The sequence below is a fragment of the Eulemur rufifrons genome, chromosome 30 (assembly GCF_041146395.1).
Source record: "Eulemur rufifrons isolate Redbay chromosome 30, OSU_ERuf_1, whole genome shotgun sequence".
NCBI lineage: Eukaryota > Metazoa > Chordata > Mammalia > Primates > Lemuridae > Eulemur > Eulemur rufifrons.
Genome location: NC_091012.1, coordinates 99277138 through 99302574, shown reverse-complemented (window position 1 = coordinate 99302574; position 25437 = coordinate 99277138). Strand labels below are relative to the sequence as shown.

Below are 25437 nucleotides of genomic sequence, written 5' to 3'. Positions count from 1 at the left end.
GATTAAACATAGAGCTATCATATGATCCAGCAATTCCACTCCTAGGTATACACCCAAGAGAATTAAAAAAAACTAGGTTCACACAAAAACTTGTACATGCATGTTCATAGCTGCCTTATTCATAAAAGTCAAAAAGTAGAAACAACTCAAATGTCTATCAACTGATGAATGGATAAGCAAACCATACAAAGAAACATTATTCATCCATAAAAAGGAACGAAGTACTGATTCATGCTACAATGTGAATGAACCTTGGAAACATTATGCTAAGTGACATAAGCCAGACACAAAAAGCCACATATGATTTCTTTTATATGAAATGTCTAGAATAGGCAAACCCATATAGATGAATTAGTGGCAACAGTAGCACAACTCTGTGAATATACTAAACACCACTAAATTGTACACTTTAAAATGGTGAATTTTATGGTATATGAATTATATCTTGATTTTTAGAAAGTGGAGCTAGGATTCAAATCCAGCTCTGTTCACAAAGCCCAAGCTCCCTAACCCTCACTTTAAGAACTTTTTATTATGGAAAAATTTAAACATACAAAGGTAAAGAGAATAGCATAATGAACCCCCATGAAAGCATTACCCAGTATCAACTATTATCAATATTAAATCATTCTTGTTTCATCTACCTTGTCCCCCTCCTTTTATGGCATTTTTAATATATTTTTTACTGTGATTAAAAAACACATAAAATTTATCATCCTAACCATTTTCAAGTGTACATTCAGTTGTGTTAAGGATATTCACATTGTTGTACAACATATCTCCAGAACTTTTTCATCTTGCAAATCTGAGACTCTATACCTGTCAAACAACTCCTCTTTTCCTCTCCTCTAGCTCCTGGCAACCACCATTCTACTTTCTGTTTCTATGAATGACTACTTTAGATACCTCATATAAGCGGAATCATACAGTATTTGTCCTTTTGTGACTGGCTTATTTCACTTAGCATAACATCCTTGAGGTTCATCTATGTTGTGGCATGTGACAGGATTTCTTTCCTTTTTAGGGCTGAATATTACATTGCATGCATATACCACATTTTGTTTGTCCATTCATCATTTGATAGACATTGGGGTTGCTTTCAATTCTTGGCTATTATGAACAGTGTTGCTAGGAACATAGATATCAAATATCTCTTTGAGATCCTGCTTTCAATTCCTTTAGATATATATCCAGAAGTGGAATTGCTACTCCAATTTTTAAATTTTGAGAAACCTCCATGCTGTTTTGCACAGAGGTTACATCATTTTACAATCTCACCAATAATGCATAAAGGTTCCGATTTCTCCACATCCTTCTCAACACTTACTTTATGTGTGTGTTTGGTTTTTTTTTTATAGTAGCCATCCTAGTGGGTGTGAGATGATATCTTACTGTGGTTTTCATTTTCATTTTCTGATGATTAGTGATATTGAATATCTTTTCATATACTATTAGCCATTCTGGCACATTTTGAAACACATTCCAGACATCAAATCACTTCACCCATAAAATACTTCATTGTTTAATTCTCTTAAATAAGGATTTAAAGAATGATATAACCACAATCCTATTATTACACCCAGCAAAATTAACAATTTCTTAATATCATAATATCCAGTCCCTATTCTATTTTCCATGATTGCCCCCAAAATGTCTTTTGATAGTTGGTTTGTTCAAATTAGGATCCAAATAGAATCCACATGGTATATTTGGTTGATATGGCTCCCGAAAGGGGCAGCCTCGCTAAAATAACAGGAAAATATCTAATCCTGCAATTTCCTAACATCTAGCTAAAGATGAGTCATGAGCTCTTTCCTGGCTTTCTCTCCCTAGATGGCAGGCAAACTGTTTCCATAAACACCTGAAAGGAGCCAAAAGACAGAAAGGAAATGTAAATCTTTCTCTTACATTCACCAGTTCACAGCCTTTAGAATTTGTTTTATGCCCTCAAAGGTGTTCCTTAAGAAGCCCCAGAATGGACAGCAAGGGAGCAAACACCCGCCAGGCCTGTTTCCTGCCCTAAAGCATATGCAAAATCACATCCCCCATCACTGTGATAAGCCTGACTACATTTTGGAGATAACTGAGTCCCAGGAACAGAAAAACAGAAGAAAGACAGACAACCTGACATCTTGCAGCTGCCTGCTAATTACTCCACAGCTGCTTCTGTTTCATCTGACAACAATCACTTTTTTTCTTTCTCTTTGTCCCCATAAAATCAGTAAGCCATTTAGCCTCACTGCTGACACCCCTTTCTCTTTCTTTGGGATGTCAAGCCGTCTCCCTGCTGTCTTTCTCCCCCTCTCTTTCAGTCTCTCACTCTCTTTCTCTCCTTTAAGAGGATAAAATAAACGTTTTTACTCATATATATCCTAATCTCTGCGTGAGAAATCTTTCTCCACCCGCGCCATGAACACCTACTAGGATTTCCACCCTAACAGCTCCTAAGTATTTTAATTTATAGCAGTTCCCCTTCCCTTTATTTAAAGTCCAGTAACACAAAAGAAAACAATCAATACTTTTACTACATAAAAATCAAACATTTCCATAGTATAAATGCAAATATGTTTGGCTGATGAGTAAGAAAAAATATTGGGAAAAGTCGATATAAGTATACTCAAAAGACAAATGGCAAACTGGAAAAATTTTGCAACTCATAGCACAGAGGGCTAATTTCCTTAATAGAGGAGGGGGGAAAAACCCTAACAATCCAAGGGAACATTTCACAAAAAAGTAAACACAAATAGATCTTAAGTATATAAAAAGATGATCACAAACTCACTCATGACAAGAGAAGTGAAAATTAAAAGAATACTGAAACATGGTATTTCACCTATGAGCAAATAAACTACTGGAGAGAGAAACAGGCACTTGCAAACGTTACTGGTAGGGGTGTAAATGGCACAACCCCTAGGGAGAGCAATTTGGCAAGATCTTTCAAAATTACAAACGCAGCAATTACTGACCCAGCAATTCTGCTTCCAGTGATTTCTCTTTTAGATATGTAAAGCACTCAGACAACAATGCAACCGCTTGCTTAAGTGTGAGCGACTACTTTGCAAATGTACAAAATATTCCCTGCAGCATTATTTGTAATAAGTGAAGACTGGAAAAGACCTAATTAATTGCCTATCTATAAGGAACTAAACTATAATATATGCATACAATGGAATAGTGTGAAACCATAAAAAATAACCAAAAAACTCTGTGTACACGTAGGAAAATTACAAAGATACATTAAATGATAAAAGCAAGGTGTAGAACATTATGTACAGTATGCTGTTTTTTAAAAGGCATTTTTTGTGTAAAATATGTATGTATGTGTAATGTGCACATATATAATATGTATTTATATGTATAGTTACAAGTATTTGCTTTTATATGTATAGTATCTCTGGAAGAATACACAAAAGTTGATAATACTGGTTGCCTCAGGGGAGGAGAACCTAGTGGTTGGGGACAGGAGTTGAATGAAGTTTTTTTCACCATATATCCTTTTGTACCATAAATTGTAATACTTATTCAAAAGATAAACTACAGCTGAATAAAAGCAGGACACAGTGCAAAAAAAAAAAATCAAACAACATAGGAGAGTGTACAGTGAAAAAAGTTAAGTCGTTTTACCCCCATTTCCTAGAGGTAACTGCTGTTCTAGCCCCTCCCCTGAAGAGTCTGATCCAGTAGGTCTAGGGTCAGACTGGGAATCTATTTTTTTTATTTTAAAATATTAAGGGGTTACAAATGTTTTTGTTACATGGATAGCTTTTGTAATGCTTGAGTCAGGGTATAGGTGTGCCTGTCACCTGAACAGTGTTCACTGTACCTGTTAGGTAGGTTTTTGCCCCTCTCCCTCCTTGCCCCTCTCCCTTCTACCCCCTCCCCCAGTAATCTATTTTTTTTTTTTTTTAGGAAACTTTGGTAATCTATTTTTAACAAGAATCCTAAATGAGTCTCATGATGAGCTAAGTTTAAGAAACAGCTCTCTAGTGGAAACAACCCAAATGCCCATCAATACATGATTGGATTAGTAAGCTGTGGTATATGTATACCATGGAATATTACTCAGCTATAAGAAATAATGAAGATACGACATCTCTATGGTTCTCCTTGAGAGAGTTGGAACCCATTATATTAAGTGAAGTATCCCAAGAATGGAAAAACAAGCATCACATGTACTCACCAGAAAATTGGTTTCCCTGATCATCACCTAAATACACATCTGGGAACGACACCAATCGGATATCAGACTGAGGTGGGGGGTGGGGGAGGGGATGGGTGTATGCCTACACAATGAGTGCATTGCGCACCGTGGGGGAATGGTAACGCTTGAAGGTGCTGACTCTGGAAGGGGGGGTGGGGAAGGGAGGGATATATACCTACATGATGGGTGCAACGTGCACTACCTGGGGAACAGACACGCCTGGAGCTCTGATTTGGGGGGAAAGGCGGTACATGGGCAACGTATGTAACCTGCAATTCTGTATCCCACATAACAATAAGATGAAATTAAAAAAGAAAATAAATAAATAACAACAACAACAAAAAAAAAGAAACAGCTCTCTAGTCAGATCACATAGCATGGCAATTTACTCCTAGCAAAATACAACCTAGAGTGACTGATGGCCATTCAATCCTGACCAGGGCCAAGAGAAATAGGCTTCCAGCCACAATGACCCTCAGAACAGTGAGCACTCTGGCTCCCTTTACACATTTATGATGACTGCTACCACCTACAATCACAAGGACTTCCAGTGCCTGGCCAAAACTGGTCTGGTTTAGTTATTAACCTTGCAATTTTCCAGGAGGGTAAAATGATTTAGGGGAGATCAAACCATAACATACCCAAATAACTAATCAGAAAAGCAGCACACTTGAGTTTTAAAGAAAATGAGAATTGAGATTCTGAACAACTCTCTATAGCTTTTCATTGCTGGTTCACTGTTCAGTTCAATGAATATGGATTGAGGGCCTACTAAGTGTCAGGATGCAGATAGCACAGAGCAAGACATTTATAATATGTGTGAGAGGTTATGAGCACAGGGTGCCATGGGAACACAGAGGGAAGGCACCTAGCCAGTCATGGGGCTAACGCTTTTAGAGGAAGCAAGACCTATTTATAAAACTCAGGGGAAAACAGCTGAGAAAAGGTTAATGTCTCATTTCCAACCATAAGTTGTCTAAAGCAGTGGCTTTCAAACTGTGCTTCCCCAAACCAGGATTTGGGTAGGTGGAGCTTGGACCAAATAACCAGAGTGGATCAGTGTTCCTACTTTCTCTTCAACCTGAGCTCACAATCCCCATTTTATATATATTTTGGCTCTTACAGAAATACATAATAGCAAAGTATTTAATAACAAAATATTCAATATTTAATAGAAAAATATTGCTATTAAAAACAACTAGGAATATTAATTACTAGAACATAAGCTTCAAGAAGGCTGGGATTTTTTTATCTGTTTTTTTTCACTTCTGTATCTCCAATACATAGAACACTGGCACAGAGTAGGCAGGCAATGAATCATTTCAACTTTCAATGAATATTTTCCTGAGCCAGGCACTGATATATGCCAGACACTGACCTAGGTGTGGACCCATAGCAGTGAACAAGAGACAAAAATCCCTGCCCTCATGGAGCTGACATTGTAGTGACTAATATTTCAAAACAAACACTGGGCTAAACATATCTTATTTATCCTTCTATCCCTATGAAATGGGTATCATTAACCCCTCTCCCCTCCTTTTTTTTTTTTTTTTTTTTTTTGAGACAGAGTCTCACTTTGTTGTCCAGGCTAGAGTGAGTGCCATGGCGTCAGCCTCGCTCACAGCAGCCTCAAACTCCTGGGCTCAAGCAATCCTCCTGCCTCAGCCTCCCGAGTAGCCACCATGCCCAGCTAATTTTTTCTTTTCTTTTCTTTTCTTTTTTTTTTTTTTTGAGACAGAGTCTCGCTTTGTTGCCCGGGCTAGAGTGAGTGCCGTGGCATCAGCCTAGCTCACAGCAACCTCAAACACCTGGGCTTAAGCGGTCCTACTGCCTCAGCCTCCCAGGTAGCTGGGACTACAGGCATGTGCCACCATGCCCGGCTAATTTTTTCTATATATATTTTAGTTATCCATATAATTTCTTTCTATTTTTTTAGTAGAGACGGGGTCTCGCTCTTGCTGAGGCTGGTCTCGAACTCCTGACCTTGAGCAATCCACCCGCCTCGGCCTCCCAGAGTGCTAGGATTACAGGCATGAGCCACCACGCTCGGCCCCCAGCTAATTTTTTCTACATATATTTTTAGCTGTCCATATAATTTCTTTCTTTCTATTTTTATTTGAGATGGGGTCTCGCTCTTGCTCAGGCTGGTCTTGAACTCCTAGAGGCTAGGATTATAGGCATGAGCCACCGCACCCGGCCCCCTTCCTTTTTTTAAACAGAGAAAACTAAAGCTTGGAAAACTTAAATAACTTGCCCCAAATCACACAGCTAACAATGTGGCAGAACTTGGATTAGAACTCACTTAGGTCTGACTTCAAAATAATGTTTTTTTTCCACCAAATATGTTCTCAGATAAAGGCAACTGGGAAAGTGGGCATAACTAATCTCAGATCAATTCATAAATAAGACAATAAACACAGGAACATAAAGAATAACTAGACTGTGAGTCCATTAGTAGCAGAATTATGTTACAGCCATCTGTGTCTCTAGCACCCCACCTGGACCACAGATAGAGCATAATAAATGCTTGCTATTTAAAGTAAGTTCATCCTAAGTGATTGTCTTTAGAAATTAAAAATAAATAAAACTTCAAACCAGAGGCAATACTGCTTTCTGCCATCTGGAATAGTTGACTTCCTCCAGCATGGCCTATATTCCATTGGGATACCAGCTTCACTCCTATGTATCATGTTACATACACCAAACTAGTGGCTGACTCAGGCAGGGTACTGTGGTCCACCCTCTCCACCTATTCTCAATGACAAGGCAAAAAGAAATCAGAGATAACAGAGAAGCATCATCTTATAAGAAAATTCGAGGAGGGGGTGGCCTGTGTACCTTGAAGTCTAACTACTGAATAATTACAGACTGCAGCTACTGTTGATGCAAATATGGATCACTGCACACTGTGGAGTTCAACAAATGACCATTAAGAGATAATCACAAAGCTAAAGAATAGTGTATAAAAAGAATAGCAGCAATCAGAAACCACAACCAATTCAAGGCAACATTGATAAAGTGGCCTTCCCTTCCAACTGTAGCAATTGCAATAATCTATGTGCACATAAAATGGTAGAGCCTTTGCCATGAAATATGGCAATCAAGCTGGAGGTAGCAGAATACTGATCCAGTGTTCAGCACACACTATTTAGGTGCTAATTTTAATGTGTGAGTACTCAATTTTAGTACCCTTAATTACTCTTAGGCTGCCAGGAGCCAGCCCATTTCTAGGTGAATCTTTCTGTCACATTTAAGAACCAAAGGAAAAAGATTTTTAAAAAAATATGTTGCAGTTCATCCATGGGTTGGAGACTACACTTTGAGACTAACTTTTGTAATCAGTGTATACACCAGGAGCTTTGGTATCAAATTTTGAAGTTGTGGGGACAAATCACAGGCAAGTCACCTAGCTTCTTCATCGGTAAAATGGATGAAGCTAATTAGCTAATTCTTACCCAGTTGTAAGACTTAGAAATTACTTATATAAAATACCTGGCACATAGGCTCTGAAATAGCTATGAAATAAATCATAGTCTGTTCTGCAGAAGTCTATGGTATGTACTATTGTCTGGAGGTCCTCATAAATCATTTGAGACAAGTAGATACCAGAATAGACACTTGTTCTGCCCAAAGGAAATACTGAAGATTGAAAAGTATCCTTAGGAATAAGAGAAGAACAAGAGTCCAAGGGAGTTCTGGGTTACCTGAGAAAGGACAGGAACTTCAGGGAAGGCAATGATAGCAAGAAATTTCCAAAAGTCTTTGAACCAGGGCTGCAAATACTTACAGGGGTGGGCGACTAACATGAATGATAAAGAGGGCTGAGTTAAGAAAAATTAACTTCCAGAAATGTAATTTTCTTTACTAAACTATGCTATAGGTATTAATATATACATGCAAGATATTGGAGTTTAGATTTTAAATTAAAAACACAAGTGAAAAATAGAAACTTCAGATAATATTTTTTAATAGTTTAGTCTCCTTTGACTTGGAACTAGAGGCCTGATTATGCCTTTGTGTACCAAGAGGTCAATGTTAGGTCTTATATTTTTGTGTTACAATGTGAAGTACAGAATTTAGCCTTGAATCCTTTTACTGGGAGTGATTAATTTGATCCTATTTTATAATGTAAAACACATGTTTAGAAATGTAGGCATTTCCAAACACAGACGTTTGGCATAGTTTTTTTTTTTTTATATGTATATTTAGGGTAACTACTCCCAAGATATTTGTAGAATTCCGGTATTTCAATGACACCATGCTTCATTTTCAGTACCATAGCATAGTAATTCAGTATCTTCACTGTAGCTTTTCTTTCACACTGTGAACATTGAGAAAGGCTAACTGAACAATATTAGTTCATTTTCATAAAATATGTCAGAGAACCTTTTCTGGAATTCCACAGACAACTCCACAATTGTGGGAATGTAATTCAGGCCATCACTTTCATTTCTTGGAAGCCAATTTCAGCAAAGAAAAGTCAGCCAGTTTCTCTCTTGCCAAATAAATTTCTCAAAGGCATAATTTTACTAGGAACAAGCAAATACAACCATACATTTGTGAAGGTACTTCTGAACAGCCCTGTTTTTATTCAGAGTGTCTAGATGAGTTGTAAAGTCAACAAAACAAATCAAATATTTTATTTCAATCTTTGCAGGTGCACTGAATGCCCTTTTGGATGCCAAACAGGTCATTTTTTTTTTCAGTATCTTGAGTACTGTGCCTCACCTAAGCCAATCAACCTCCATATAATAGGGCAGATTTCATAATATGCACCTAATAATTCACCAAGCAAAGCATCAACTGTGTTTGGCACAAACCACAATGCTAATTCATTTTAAACTTTTTAACACAAAGTGAATTAAAAGTTTCAAGATTTTTCTCAGCACACAAAATCCAGGTATCTCTAGATATACCTGTGACAGGCTACAAGAGTTAAGTCCAAAAGAGTTAGGTTACATCAAAATTCTTGATACATGAATTATATCTAGGTGCAGTGGTTCTCAAAATTTAGAGTGTATCAGAATCAGCTGGAGGGCTTGTTAAAATGGATTGACAAGACCCACTCCCAGTTTCTGATTCAGCGGGTCTTAGATAGGGCCTAAAAATTTGCATTTCCAACAAATTTCCAGGTGGTACAGTGCTGTTGGTCAGTGACCATAGTTTGAGAACCACTGGCTAGACATACAGCTAAATGTATAACTATGTGGGTGGTGTTTATACCTGTTCTAATTAGCTGCTATCTAAAACTTTACAAATAATTTAAATTCTTGATCCAATTTGTCCCCAAAATGGGAAACTAGTATTTTCTACCTTTGCAAATGCTTGTTTATGACATAATTTCTGCTGTACTGAACCAACACTCTTTTATAAGACCACCACATACAAAAGGCTTTCAAGCCCTGGCAATTTTTTCACTTAATACATAATTGCATTTCATGGCAGCATCACTTATTCTATCTGTATTCAAAAACACAGCCTGTTGAAATTTCCCAAGTCTTACTTTAAGTTCTTTTTGTTTCAGCAATCATCATTTCTGTATACTGGTCATATTTCTTACAATGATTTATTTTTAAATGGTAACTTAAATTGTAGTCTTTCAACAAATTTTATTTAGATATATAGGAAAATTCATCAATTCCACAAAGAAATAGGCTCTCTCCTGTTCTCCTTTAAATATGTGACCTTCTTGCATAAAAAAGATTTTTTTACTTTGTACAGATGTGAGTAAAATAAATATTTCATGTTCATCAAAATCACTATAAAAAAGTACAAGCACAACAATCAATGGTGTTTATCTATTTCTGTGTAATAAATTAGTTCAAAAACGTAGTGGCTTAAAACAACATTTATTATCTCATAGTATCTGTGGGCATGTCTTAGCTGGTTCCTTTGGCTCAGGGTCTCTCACAGGCTGCAGTCAGGGTGTCAGCCAGGGTTGTAGCCATCTCAAGACTCGACTGGGGAAGGATCCGCTTCCAAGCTCACTCATGTAGCTGTTGGCAGGATTCAGTTCCTCCTGGGTTGTTGGACTGAGGGTTTCAGTTCCTCACTGGCTGTTGGTCAGGGGCTGCCCTCAGTTTCTTGTCCTGTGGGCCTCTCCAAAGGGCAGCTCACAACATGGCAGCTTGCTTCATCAGAGTGACCAAGCAAGAAGAGCGAGCAAGAGAGATAGAGAGAGAGAGAAAGAAAGAAAGAGAGAGAGTGCACGAGCACAAACAAGATGGAAGTCGCAGTTGTTTATAACCTAACCTTGAAAGTGACATCCCATAGCTTTTGTTGTAGTCTGCTCATTAGAAGCAAGTCATTAGGTCCAGCCCACACAAAGGGGCGCAAGGAGATTATACAGGGTGTGAACACCAGGAGGCAGGAATCACTGGGAGCCATTGCAGAAGATGCCTACCAGGAACGACAAGTGGCACTTGGTCACTCTGCCAGGGAGACACCATGGAGTGATAGAGCCCAATAAACAAAGACCCATGTGGCTCACAAAAGGGGGCAATCAGTATTGCCAGAGGATTTGATATTTCAAGAGTAGTTGGAAAGTATCAGACTTTTTTGCAACATTTCACAATTTTTAAAAGTTGACAATAAATTCAAACTTGTTAAGAAATGTGTTCATATAATGCAAATTAAACGACAGCAGGAAACAAAAATCATTCAACTCATTCAACTAGATGACATCTTTTTTTTTTTTTTTTTTTTTTGAGACAGAGTCTCACTCTGTTGCCCAGGCTAGAGTGAGTGCCGTGGCGTCAGCCTAGCTCACAGCAACCTCAAACTCCTGAGCTCAAGTGATCCTCCTGTCTCAGCCTCCCGAGTAGCTGGGACTACAGGTATGCACCACCATGCCCGGCTAATTTTTTCTATATATATTTTTAGCTGTCCATATAATTTCTTTCTATTTTTTTTAGTAGAGATGGGGTCTCGCTCTTGCTCAGGCTGGTCTCGAACTCCTGAGCTCAAACGATCCGCCCACCTCGGCCTCCCAGAGTGCTAGGATTACAGGCGTGAGCCACCGCGCCCGGCCTAGATGACACCTTAATATTCAGTCCAAACACATTATTTGATTTCAGATCCTGGTGAACACTAGTGATCAATGAACATAAATGAAGTTCTTTCAAAAAGAAAAGAAAAAAAGAAATGTGTGGGCCAATGCAAAAATATATGCATGGGCCACATGTGGCCTAAGGGCTGCCAGTTTGCCATCTTTGCCATAATTTTTATAATTTCCTATATGTGGCAGATGAAAGGGCAAAAGTTTTGGTGTCTGGTATGCAAATCTTGGTTCTGCCACTTCTGTTGGTTATGTCCCTGGGCCAATGACAAGGGCTACAGAAATGATCCTCAGGGCTTTATAAGTAGTTTCTCACTTGTCTCCTCTACTATACTAGGAGCTCCTGGAGCAGTAGAGTACCATGCTTTGTATTCCTGACCTCAGCCGTCCTTCTCTACTTCACTTTTCTTCACAGCACTTACTATGCCACCTAAAATACCATGTATTTGTCTTCTTATCTTCTTTATTGTCTGTATTCCCCATTAGAATATAAGCCTCACGATGTCAGAAATCTGTTTTACTTACTGCTGTATCCTCACAATCTTGAACTTTGCCTGGCACACAGTAGCTGCCCAAATAAATACTGGTTGAATGAATGAATTCCATTGTTCATGGTACTTAGCAATTTCTGGCACAGAGTAGGTACTCAAAAATACTAATTGAACTGAAAAACACTTCTCATCCTGACACGAAAAATGGGGTGAAATGAGGCTAAAGAATGATAGGCAAACCATGAAGGACACCGCATGTCCATGCCATGCTAAGCTTAAAGCATGAGAGTGAGACGATCAGTGTCCAAGCTACTTGGCACACAAGATATTTTGGTCAAAATAATAGTAACTGGCATTTATATGTCATTTACAACGTGCCATATAATGTTCTAAGCACATTATATACATTAAATCATTTAACACTCACAACAAAAGCTATGATATAGGTATTCTCATCTTTCAGATGAGGAAACTGAAGCACAGAGAAGTTAACTTGGCCAAGCTTACATAACTAGTAGGTAGAAGGACGGGGATTTAATCCCAGTCTGGCTCCAAGGTCTGTGCAGTTAGCCATTATACCACACACAAACTAAATATAAGAAAGTGTTCTGGGGAAAGTTACTAAAATACAACTAGAAAAATGCAACTATACTGTTTAAAGATATGTTAAATATGGTACCAAATATATTTAGGTTCACATCTTGGTCCAACCACATTCCAGCAGTGCAACCTTGGGCCAATGACTATGCTGAGCCTGTTTCTACTTTAGCTATAAAAAAATAGAGATTAAACTCTATCCTGATGGGTGGTTGTGAGGATTAAATGACATAACGAATATATGGACAGTACCAAGCCCATGGAGTAGCTATTATTATTACCACTAAAGGGGAATATATTCTATAAATGCATTGCTAAGCAGCTGTAAACTTACTTCTGGGTAACAGAGTTTGACGAATCAATTTATATGCAATTAACATACAACATTGTAAAATACTAGTTCTAAATTCTTCGTTATCTGACCTTTAAAGCCCTCTTCAATCATTCAGTAAGTCAAGTCAATCAACCAATCTCTCTGTCAACAACCATTATTATTATATATAGTATGTCAAGTCCTAGAATAAATCCCTGTCCTCTGGAACTCATTTAAAATAAGAGTTATGTGATATGAAAATCCTAGGAGGGAAAAATGAGTGAGATAAGAACAGAGTACTCTGGTAGTGCAAGGGAAGGCATCATTCACCACCATAGCCAGCAGAAGCTGGCTGCGAAGGATTTTATAGTGATAACTTTTGAGCAGGAATAAACAGGAATTTGCAATGCAAGGGTGAAGGTAACATAAAAAAGCACTATGAGAGAGGACATAGTATGTCTAGGAAACTAAAAAAGTTCAGAATGGCTGGGACAGGCATGGAGAGAGGTGAGCACCAGGTAAGTCTGGAGAGAGTTTGGGATCAGACTGTGAAAGGCACTGCCTGCCACACTGAGAGAAGTTTGGACTTGGCAGGATAGGCAAAAAGCAACCCCATCTTTGGGCATACAACAGAATCAGCTTTGGTTTTCAGGATGGTATCTCTGGCAGCAGTGTAGCGGATGGAGTCCAGAGAGTGCTGTGGTAAAGGAACAAATTGAGGCTGTTTTCATGATTCAGATAAGAAATTTTGGCAGCCTGAACTAAAGCAATGGCAGGGGGCGGGGACAGAAAGAAGTAGCTGGACTCAGGAGACATATTTCAGGTAGAACTGAAAAGGATTTGATGACCAAGTGAATGTGGGAAGTGACAGGAGAGTGAAGAATCAAGGACTCCACAGTTTCCGGCTTGAAATGGATGAAAGACACCATTCATAGAAAAAGAGAATACGAGAAGTGGAACAAGTTTTCAGGAAAGATAATGAGTTCCATCTTGGATATTTTTTGGTTTCAGTGACCTAAGACATCGAGCAATAGACAGCTGAAAAGATGTGTTGAAAGTTCATGAGAGAGGTTGAGGGTAGAGCTTTAGGAATCAGGATGTAATTAATACTTAAAGCCATAATAATGGATGAGATTGCTCAGGAAACAAACATAGGAGAAGAAGATGACTAGGACAAAAGCCTTAAGAGTATCAACATTTAAGGAATCAGGCAGAGGAGGAGGAATAAGCAAAGGAGAAAGAAGTAGAGAGTTACAAGGAGAATCAGAAGTGAGTAGGATTATGAAATCCAATGAAGGTAGTTCAAGGATTGGAAGGATTGATTTAATTATCTCAAAGAAGACCAAGAAAGGGTAAGAATGGAAATAGATGTGGCAGCTTCAAAGTGGTGACATTAGATATAAAGTGGCACTAGACTAGGAAATGGGAAGTAATATAGTCTTTTTTTAAAGAATAATGGTGAAAAGGTAATCTGTCACAGGATTAGAGTTAAAAAAAATAATGGTGAAAAGGGAAGAAAGGGGATAAGGACAATGGTGCAAGGGAATTACAAAGTAAAGGCGAAGTTTTGTTTTTTAAAGATTATTTGTGCATGCTGTAACTGAAAGATGCCAGAGAGGGAGAGACTGAAAATGCAGAAAGGAAAGGGATTGCTACTTTTGAATTCCTATAACATCACTATATGAGTCACTCAGCACTTAGCTTACACATTTGCCTGTGTTGGCAGTACTGTACATCTAGATAGCAATGCTAGCACAAACCAAGTGCTCAATAAATCTACTTATTGTTTTTCTTCATGTGTCTATACCTATTATCCAGCCAATAAAAGTATATAATCTTACACAAGAATGTACAAAAAGAAGCATGGTGGTGGATTGTGGAAAGAGACTTTGTGCAATACACACCTAGAACGAGAATTTTTATCCACCACTTACTAGTGCCCAGATCAAAGAAAAATCCCTTTACCTCCTCAGTTATTCAGCTGTAAAATGGGAAGAATATTACGTTTCTTGCAAGCTTGTGAGGATTGAACGAGATATTTAAAAAGCACTTTATATACAATTTGTTGCTCAAGAAGTAGCAGTAATTACTATTATGATTATTTTTCCCAACTCGAGAACACCCAGAAGAGCCATTGACTTTTCAGGATATGTATAAGTAAATAATCAGGAGTCATATTAGCCACTGTTTTACTGTATTCCAGAGAACCAAAGCACAAAATGACACCAGCTCTTGGTTAGACTTCTCAAAGTCTGGTTATTCATGTACCCCCAACATGATTTCTGCCACAGCCAAGCAGTGCAACTTAATATTTTTCTTTACATCAATTCATTTTTCTTCAATTGGCCCCATTCTAAAAAATTACAGCTTTGAAATGGTGGGTTTGATGTGATGATTATCTTTTTTCTAATATACATTAACCATTAAAATAAAGCATTCATCCCCCTAATCACCCTGTATCATCTCCTGAATCGCAATCTAAAACTGCTTTAGGTTGGTCTCCTTCTGAGATCCTTAGGAAGAAATCAGGAAAGCAATTTGTGGGTTCATTTAATTTTTTCTGTACTGGTGATTACCATTTACAAAGGTTTGTAGAGCATATAAATGAAAACAACCAAATGATAAAATTCATTCCAACAATATACACTGAATCTTTTCATGGGAAGTCCTAAGTTGTCTAAAGCTAAACAGACAACCCAACAACTTAGCTATTATTTAATCCTTCCACCTTTACTTTCTCTATCACAAATGAAAATGAAACTGGGAATAAAGGCCCATCTTGTGGTTTAACCTGCAGAATAAAACTAAGGAGGGGAGAAATACAGTAGTGGGTTTTGTTCTGAAGCACTAACATTCAGTCAAAAGAAACGGTAGGCATGCAGATCATCCAAGTGAAAAATTGCCACCTTCAAGATACTGAAACACTCCCTCTGAAAAGGGAAACCACAATCATTTATTAATTAACACCTTTCAAGTCAGTGCTACAATCCAGGAAGTTCTTCATCACTCCAACAACAAAAGTCACTGACCAGAACCAGGAGAGAGAACTTTACTCACTGATAATATCCACAGACAGATATGCAATTTTAGAGCCAGTCTGAAATCCATTATATTACGAGCCACACTACATACTTTTTAAGTCATTCCTACGATCTCATTCTCTTAGGATCACTGAACTATTCATTTAGGGGAAAAATGTATCCTGTACCTGAAGTATACATGACATTATGGAGACTGAAAAGATCAAAGAGTTTGTTTATAATCTAGCATGGGGAATAAGATTTATATATTCCCAAAATGATGGTTCTAAGGACTGAAGAGAACTGCTGGGAAGTTTTTCCCCAACAAGTTGAAATAATTTTTCAGTGAACATTTGAATACACACCACTGAGATTCTACTATTTTCACTATACCCGATTTATCATATATCCAGCTGTCTACCCAGTCTATCTTATTTTTTGATCAACGGCTGGGATTTAAAAAATGAGACTTTGTGTGACGAAGTGTGACAAAAATATACTAAGGGCTGATTCTCAAAAGTTTTGACCAATGGGGTATTTGAACAAAAAAGTTTGGAAACCTCCAAGGTCCAGGTGGGGGTTAAAAAAAAATTTAGATACCACAAACCCATCTTGTGTTCAAATCTCTTGCCAACCTCCAGTCAAAATCTATTCAGAGCTCACAACTGGCTGTTTAGGTCTCCACACCCTTGTCCACTATCTGAACTATCCTCAGCCCTCTTCATGGCTTAGCACAAATTGGTGAAGCCTCCTTCATCTTTCATTTTCTCACCCAGAATTAACCATGACCCCTGTAGGGGCTACATTTTTCATCGTTGCAATCAGTACATAGCATCTAGTATGACTTTGTTTTCAATCTGTCTCTTTTACAAAACGCTGACCTCCTTGAGGTCAGGAACCCCCTTATTTACCTATGACTCCTCAGCAACCAGTTTAGTACTTAGCGAACAACAAGCACTCAGTAAAAGAATAAAAATGAATGTCCTGAACCAGTCTTTTCCCAGGAGCCAGAGAAGAGTTTAGCTGAAGTGTGGAAATGATCTATCACAGTGGAACTTCAGAAAGATTCATCTTAGAACACTGTTGTTAAGAGCATGAGCTATGGAGGCAGACGACATGTACTGCTGGGTAACTTTGGGCAAATGCCTAAACCTCCTGTGCCTCAGTTTCCTCGTTTAGAAAACAGGGATAACACTGCCTAAGTTATTGTGAGGATCAAATAATACTTTTCTGTTTTTAAAAAAAGCACATAGATTAGTACCTGGCACATAGTAAGCATTCCATCAATGCAGTCACTACTGCCAGAAACCAGGTTAATAATGACAATGAGGTAAACAGTCCTTAAAGTCTGGATGATAGCAATGAAAACAAAGTGGAAAGAATGGCTGTGAATGAAGAATCTACTTAAAAATGTTCAGTCAGGAAGGCAAGCAAATGGGTGTCTGTTATATTATTTTCTCTACTCTGAGATAGCTCCTGACTGGATTTTTTTTTTTATTAAAAATAGCTGTAATCTATCCAGCCTAGGCACAGATTTGATGCTGGGCACTAAGAGTCTAGCATGACTGGACTCTAGCCACAAGCTCTATAACCACTGCAAGCTTCTCTCTGTAGGTCCTGCAGTAACTCGGCTCAAATTTCTTTCTTCCTCATTACTCCACCAGGCACCACTTCTGTAGTTTGTGATTCCCACAACCCCCCACCTTGTCTGTGAGGACAACTCCAAGAACCTATGTTGGGGGAGTGGGTTTGCAGTTTCATGCTACCCAACCCTGTACTACTTTTTTTTTCTTCTTCCTGCCCACCTCCTTTACTTCTCAAGCCTTGCTATTCTCCACACGTAGGAACTTGAAACCTAAGAGTATGGGAAAGCAACAGAGCAATAGCAGTGGTGCCAAGAACTGGGGATGCTGCCAAGCTGTTCCCCAGGCCCCATATTCAGTGACCCAACAACATGCAGATTGGACTTAACTGCCCATGGGGCCTCACACACTTGATATTACTTTTTGCTTCTGCTCATTTTCTTTCTCCAACTTAAAGCAACCTCCTCCCAAACTTGTGACCCATTCAAATCCAACCCACCTTTGAAGACCCTGATGAAGTCCAACTTCTTCAGGGAAGCTTCCCCTGATCATTTTAGTCCACAGATATTCCCCCACGCATATACAAACAGGTACTGTACTTACTGTCGGTTCCATAAAGCATAATCACATCCACATTTAAATGGTTAAATGATTCATGTGTATATATTTGATTTCTTAAAGGCAGGAACCGTGTCTCATGTTTTTCAAACCCCTTCAGTGGGTTAGTACTTGTTGAACACTGACCGAATCGGTGGGATTTTGTTTGTTTAAGGCCAAGGCAGGAGATAGAATGTTGAAATGAAAAAGGTTGAATGGACAGATGGGTGAAAAAGAGGCACTGGGTAAAGATGGGGAAAAATGCAGAAGAAAGGTGTTCAACTAACATCTGTTTAATTGATTTGTTGTGAGATTGGAAAGAGACATAGGAGATGTTAACTGGAGAAAGTAGGGAAAGGCATTTCAGCTTGAGACAGAAGAAAGCAGGAATAAGGTGCAGCTACAGAGAAATTCTGCCTAAATTCTGCTAAAACCTAGAGATAAGCCAATTGGATAAGTTAAGGTGAAGGGAGCTATTGGGATGACATGAGATGTGACTAAGTAGGTGAGCAAATCCGTAGGGGGTGGTATGAAGGGGGCGTAGATGATAAAATGATCCAGGGTACTGATTGGGCGAGTGAGTGGGCAGATGGGAGACAGGTCAGTGGGTGGGTGGTTAGGTGTTTAGTTGGGAGGGAATAGGTGTGGGGCGTGTTATTTAAGATCCGGCCCCTCCCTCACCTTGACCCGGAAGCGGATGAGTGCTAGCCTCACGCAGTGGCTCAGGCAGGCCGGTGGCAGGAACCAGGCCCGTGGTGGAGGGGTGCCCTTGTTGCCCACGTGTCCCACGATCAGTTGCGCTGTCTGCCGCTCGGCCTGGCACCGACGGCCCCACTCGGCCAGCCGGTCCTTGCCCAGGCCCCCAGGGAACATGACCACGAGCTCCAGGCCGTCGCCGCCGGGATAGGCACAAGCCTGGCACAGCGCTGACAAGTAGCCCAGCATGGCGTTCCATTGGCCGCCACACACCCAATCCGTCTGGTAGCCGCCATACAGCCGTGGCAGCGCCGAGCCCGCATCCACCAGCACCCGAGCCCCCGGAGGCGGAGGGGGCGGCGGCGGCGGCAGCGGCGGGTGCAGCCCGGGCTGCGCCTGGCCGTGGTGGTGGAAGTGGTGAGCAGGGTGATGATGGCGAGTCGGCCCCGCGCCCCCGGAGTAGGCACCCAAGGCAGCAGGCGGGAGAGGCGGTTGCAGAGGCGCGGAGCCCCTGGCAGCGCGTGGAGCCCCAGGCGCTAGGGCTGCTGTCGGTGGCAGCTGGCGATGCAGGTGCTGCTGTTGCTGCTGGCGCGAGACCGTGCGCGCGAGTTTAAGGAGGTCCACGGGCACCACGGCCCCAGGACAGCGCTTCTCCAGGAACTCTTGGAAGCCCTGGACACCCATGCTTGGTCGGTGGGCAGAAGAGACAGCGGCTGCGCAAGCAAGCTAGGCGGCGATCTGGGCGCGAAGCTGGGGGCGAGCGCGTGCGCACTCCGCGGGGGGCGAGGGGGGCGGGAAAAGGATTCTCAGGGGGAGGGAGGAGGGAGCGAGGGAATGAGGGCGGGGCGGGGCGGGGTGGGGAGGAGACAACAAACTGGATTTGGGTGGAGAGGAGGGGTGAGGCAGACCGTACTCTGGAGAGGCTGGGAAGATAAAAGCGATGACGGTTCTAGTCACTTCTCCTTCTCCTCTCTGGCCGCTCGTCTTCACTGCTTCAGAAAGGGTGAAGACTCTTCCTTCCACCTCCAGGAGCCATGTTGCCTCGTCTTCTCTATGGTACACGCTTTCTAGCTGGAGGAAGGGGAGTGGGGCGGGGCGGAGGGGCATCCTGGGAGTTGTAGTCGTCTCCTTTATGGCCTCGGGAATGCAGTCAAGGAATAAGACTACCACACCTGTCGGCCGTTGTGCTCACAGGGTCACAAGAGGCGGGACGTGATGATCAGTGTTTAGGATTTGCACTCCAACTCCTTGCATCTCACTGAGTGGCTTCAGGCTATTTACTGCCTTTTCCAGGAAAAGGCGTTTTGTGGGAAGGAGTGACGCATCATGGGAAAGGAAGTAGGGTGGTTTGAACTCGGGTAAAGTGAGCTAAAATTCCCCGGGAAGGAGAATTTTCCCCTCAACGGAAAAAATAATATGCATAGCTTTCAATGAATGAGAAAGGACACATGAAACATGAAAATAACCACTAACATATGTGTAAGAATCCACTTTCATCTACTGTACTTTGAAGAGTTGTTGGCGCCGATTGGGAATGGCGAAATTTACGTTATTTGCTCAAGGCAATGCAGAGACAAAGAGAAATTGAATATCCTTCGCCCTCAGGATCTCCTTGGTCTGGGAGATAAGTACTAACACAAATTAAGCTACAAGTTGTATCTTTTTTTTTTTTTTTGAGACAGAGTCTTGCTTTGTTGCCCAGGCTAGAGTGAGTGCCGTGGCATCAGTCTAGCTCACAGCAACCTCAAACTCCTGGGTTTAAGTGATCCTCCTGCCTCAGCCTCCCGAGTAGCTGGGACTATAGGCATGAGCCACCATGCCCGGCTAATTTTTTCTACATATATTTTTAGTTGGCCAGATAGTTTCTTTCTATTTTTAGTAGAGATGGTGTCTTGCTCTTGCTCAGGCTGGTCTCAAACTCCTGATCCACCTGCCTCAGCCTCCCAGAGTGCTAGGATTACAGGCGTGAGCCACTGCGCCTGGCCAAGTTGTATCTTTTTGATACTCACTGATCTTCTGTGCCCTATGGTGAGGGCCTTTGGTTTCCAAACCTCATTGTGAATTAGTCTGGAGCTTTTCAAAATAGTTGCAAGGGCTCTAATTTCAGACGTACAGCATCATAATCTTTTTTTCCCCAAAGTTTTTTGAGGAAGGATAAGATAGGTTTACAGAGCAAGAGCAAGATAGAGGTTTACAAAGTAAGAGCAAACTACATTCACCACATAACTGCGAACGGGCCTCTTGTCATAACAAAAAGGCCTAGAATCTTAATCTTTTCAAAAGTCTATGTTCAGCATGCTCCTCAGATGAAACCAATATAGCACTTGTCTTCTTTCTGGCTTTTAGGGCCCACTCTTCGAGAGAATGGCCGGAAAAAAGGTAAAAATGTTTTCTGTTTCTTCAAAACCCCCTCACCCTTTTCCAGAACTAAAACCTACATCCCTGTCTCAGGTTAGTGGTGGGGACAGGCAGGAGAGTGTCCTTTGCTCTTTGCACCATAGGAGATGGCTCCAGGGAATTGCCCTGGGGGAGGTCACGAGATTGTTTTGGCAAAAGATGGGATTATGGGATTAATCAGAACCTTTAAAAGCTCTGTACTTCTGCTCACAGGGAGGATGCTGGTACTTTTGAGATGGGAGTCTGCCAGCCTCCCCATTTGCCAGCAAATTAATAAACCTCTCCTTCCATCTCCCCAAGCCACTTGTCTTCATTCTGATGTAGCCTTGGGGATAAGTGCTGTGCTTTCAGTAACACTCTTTCAGCAGAAATAGAGCAGAAAACAAGATCTGAAGTGAGTAGTAGTCTGATCTGGGTTGGAACTTACTGGAAGGTGGGAGATAATGCAGGCAGAATTAGAACACCAAAGTTCAGAGCCCAAGACTGATCAAGATGCATGAGGTCTGAGAACACTCTATTAGGATGCAAAACCAAAAAGCTTCAAGCTACATAAAGGAATTTATCATAAAAACAGTGAAGATAGAACAAGCCAGATTGGCAAAGAATGAGTAGATGGTAAGGCAGTTCACATAGGTAACTCTTTTTCTAGTATGATGGACACATATTGGATTGTCTGCCCAGCCTCCCTTTTCTAGGAATTGACCCTCCTCTTCCCCCATTTATAGAGTGACAGCAAAAACTGTTGTGTTTCTATAGCTACGGCTTATTGGGTCAGAGGTGGACCCCCTAATTCAATCTGGGATGATCAGAATCTCATTCCCTAGAAATCTGGAATTGGACCAGAGATACCAGCTCTTCTCTAAATGTAAAGCTTGGAAGCTGTCAGCAATCAATTTTCCTACCAGAGGAACAGAAGTAAAAGATGCTGGTTTACAGAAAGAGAAAAAAAAATGCAGACTCCCAGAGAAGAGCAAAGATGAGAGATAGGGAGTCTTCATTGTGTTCAAGTCCCAGGTTCCAGATCATTCTTGAGGCATTCCCATTCTTGGTTTCTCTGAGACAACCTCATATCCTTACTATTAATCTTTTTGTTTAAGATAGAGTTGGGTTAGAAATTACTTATGACCAAAAGAATGTTAACTAATTCAAGAACTGGTATCAGAAATGGGTGTGGCAAATTATAGACCCTAAAATGTGGAACTGACAAAGATCTGAGATCTCCTGCATCAGCTGATGGGAAGGAAGTTGGCATTCTGTGTTTATTTGGCAGTGAAGCAGTTGCTTATTGTTCTTGGTACTCAAAAAAGAACAGCGCCTCTGCTTGTATGAAGAGATCTACATTTGCTGAGGGACAGATAACTCATAGGCCTTGCTGACTTATAGCAGAACTCTCAGCCTCATTATGGAGGTTTCACTGATTAGGAAACTGGCATCTAGGCAATTGGAATGAAGTTATCTGATTATGCCTCCTAAGTATTCCTTGTTCTCCAACTCCCCCAAATGTGATGATGTCTCCTTCTCTGTATGCATTCAGAATGCAAGGGAGAAGGGGCAAGTGTGACATTCTCAGGGCAGATCAGAAAAGAAAAGATTCACAGCCTTAAACTCAGGTTTTTATTTCCTCTCAGAACTCTGAACCAGAGACCTTGAGCAAAATGCCTGGGAGAATGAGCCAAGTCCTTAGGTAGAGTGCTAAGAAATAGAAGCTGCAACAGGATGATCTAGGCTATTCCTTTTAGCAGATCTTAAGCTTCAAAGAGCATAACTGGATGAGATTCTTGGCACTTGTTATTAGTATTCTGAGTCCCCTGAAATGAAACTAACAAGCAGTCAAATAAAGATTTTAAGGAAGTTGTATCACTAGAAAATCTGGTGAATAAGGACCATAACTGATCACCCAGAGCAGTGATTCTCAAAAGTATATTCCTGGATCAGCACATCAGCATCACCTGCAAAGTGTTAGAACTGTAAATTCTCAGGCCTCACCCCCAGACTTCTAGGATAGGAAACTCTGGGTGTGGGGCCAGAAATCTTCAGTTTAACTAGTATCAAAGATAAAGCATTAGTTAAAGCAAACTGGTGAAGGCAGATTTTATTCAGTAACTACTGACAGTAGGTTAAAGAGCTGAGCTTTGTTCTGATTAGCACAGAGGTGACTGGGCATTTTAAAGGGAAAATGAGGGAGTAGAGGAAGGGGGCTCAGTAGAGTCTGGGAAGTGAAAAATTACAGAGGACTTGTCAGTATAAATACGATTAGGCCAACTTTGTCTGTTAGCTGACAATTACTGAAGCTAGATTTCTGTCCTCCCCAGGAACACACCTTCGTTTTATTCCAAAGGCTGGGTCTCCCCTAAAAAAATAAATTTCTGTCCTCCCATAGAGACTGGAAGATAGAGGCCCTATCCTTCCTGATGGTTACATTTCAAAGGATTGGCTTTCAGATCCTTGAGAAATACTACAGAGTATACATACATATGTATATACATATATATCTCAAAGGGACAGAGGAAGGATTCCTAATTCTAAGCCCTTTTTTTTTTCTTTTTTTCTTTCTTTTTTTTTTTTTGAGACAGAGTCTCACTCTGTTGCCCGGGCTAGATTGCCGTGGCGTCAGCCTAGCTCACAGCAACCTCAAACTCCTGGGCTCAAGCGATCCTCCTGCCTCAGCCTCCCGAGTAGCTGGGACTGCAGGCATGTGCCACCATGCCCAGCTAATTTTTCTATATATATTTTTAGCTGTCCATGTAATTTCTTTCTATTTTTAGTAGAGACGGGGTCTCACTCTTGCTCAGGCTGGTCTTGAACTCCTGAGCTCAAACAATCTGCCCGCCTCAGCCTCCCAGAGTGCTAGGATTACAGGCGTTAGCCACCCTGCCCGGCCTCTAAGCCCTTTTTAAGTAATTGCTCTAAGTAAGGGGGCCTATCCTGGGATGTTAGCTAGAATAAAGTGTAAATTATTTTGACAGCCCAAAGCTTGTCCTAACAGAAATTCAAAAGTGGGCTTGGTCTTCCCAGGGATTTGGTCTTAGGTTGCCAGAAGCCAAAGTTGGTCAAGTCTCTCAGTGCAGGGATTTGAATGGAATGTTCCTGCCAAGTTTTTGCAGGTCTCAATATCCCTCTAGGTGATTCTAACCAGCACTCCCAAGTTTGAGAATCACTGTTCTTCTAGAGTGTACCCTAGGTCCAAGTCCAGACTGGTTAAGCAAGGAGGTGCATCAATAAATTGACTCCCATGAGTTTTTCTATGCCTGTCCTATCCAGGTGGAAACAGACCTGGTGGCTGATAATGGTGTGACCGCTCCTTTCTGAAAGAGGAATTTTGATTGTGTTATCTAATTATTTCTCTACTATTGCATATTAGATCTATTGGTAGCAGTTAATTTTATCAGAGGTTGCAGGATCAAGAAGAGCCACATTTTGGGCTGTCACTGAACTAGAGGAGGAAGGGGTGTGTCCATGCCATGTCATTGCTTCTGGATGCAGTAGTTGCATATGACCTGCAGCTGTCCATAGCTGATATTAGGTGTGGGCATTTTTGGAATTGTAGATATGGGGAAAATGGCATGTGTGTTTATGGATCAGCCAAGAGGAGGACTATAGGTAAACATCTATTGGATTTTGTCTAAAGCACCCTTTTTCTACCACCTTCTCTACCTTATATTCATGGTTGCATCAGGAGCCATCTTTTATATACCTTCCCAGAGAATTTGGGATTGAGCTGGAGGAGAGATGAAAAATCCTGGCTGCATTCAAGCACCTGGTTCACTTGCTCCTAAGGCCCATCTACATTATACCTGGGTTTTTGAGGCACCCTATCTTTATAAATGCCTCTTTTTTTGCTTAAGCTTGTTCTAATTGGGTTTCTATTACTTCAAAAACAAGATTCCTAACATACATAGTATAGGAGAAACTTTATGCTGGATGTAGGCCAAAGAGAGGATAGAGACAACAGAAGCCAAAGCCCTGAATGCAGAAGGGATAGTAGATGTCATACAACAGTGGTTCAGATTGTGCTTTAGAGCCAAGATCTGGGTTCCAATACCAGTTCAACTCCTTATTAGCTGTATAACTTTAATAAGTTGCTTATCCTTTTGAACCCTTCCTCTATCTGTGAAATAGGGAATCATTAATTTATTAATTTATTTAATACCTACTGCATGCCAAGAATAAAGCTGGGCACAGGAAGATAGTTTTAAGCAGTTTTAAGATAGTCAAGGAGCTTAGAAGGGAGATAGTAATAATATCTCTGAAGCTTGTGAAGGTTAAATGACATTGTAGAGCACCAACATAACAACTGGCAGAATAAGCACCTAATAAATACTAACTCTTATGAAGGGTGGAGAGAAGCATAAAGTGGTTGTATGGGCCGGGAGGTGGGAGGACTGCTTGAGGTCAGGAGTTCAAGACAAGCCTGAGCAACACAGCAAGACCCCATCTCTAAAAAAATAGAAAAATTAGCCGGGTATGGTGGCACATGCCTGTAGT

At 40.8% G+C, this 25437-nt stretch overlaps 1 protein-coding gene across 2 annotated transcripts in view; it reads right to left on the bottom strand.

Annotated features, from left to right (window-relative positions):
- The window catches only part of FAM120C (family with sequence similarity 120 member C), a 90083-nt gene extending 70739 nt beyond the window's left edge, over nucleotides 1–19344 (bottom strand). Inside the window, exons 1-2 of one of the 2 annotated variants that reach the window (XM_069462946.1) lie at nucleotides 18541–19344; nucleotides 9990–10332 (exon numbers count right to left, since the gene is read on the bottom strand). In XM_069462946.1, coding sequence (XP_069319047.1) covers nucleotides 10315–10332; nucleotides 18541–19239 — 717 coding nt within the window. In that variant the 5' untranslated portion in view covers nucleotides 19240–19344 and the 3' untranslated portion in view covers nucleotides 9990–10314. Of the gene's footprint in view, nucleotides 1–9989; nucleotides 10333–18540 lie in introns of those variants that run through there. The other variant, XM_069462945.1, reaches the window with a different exon arrangement.
- Nucleotides 19345–25437: the final 6093 nt, after the last annotated feature.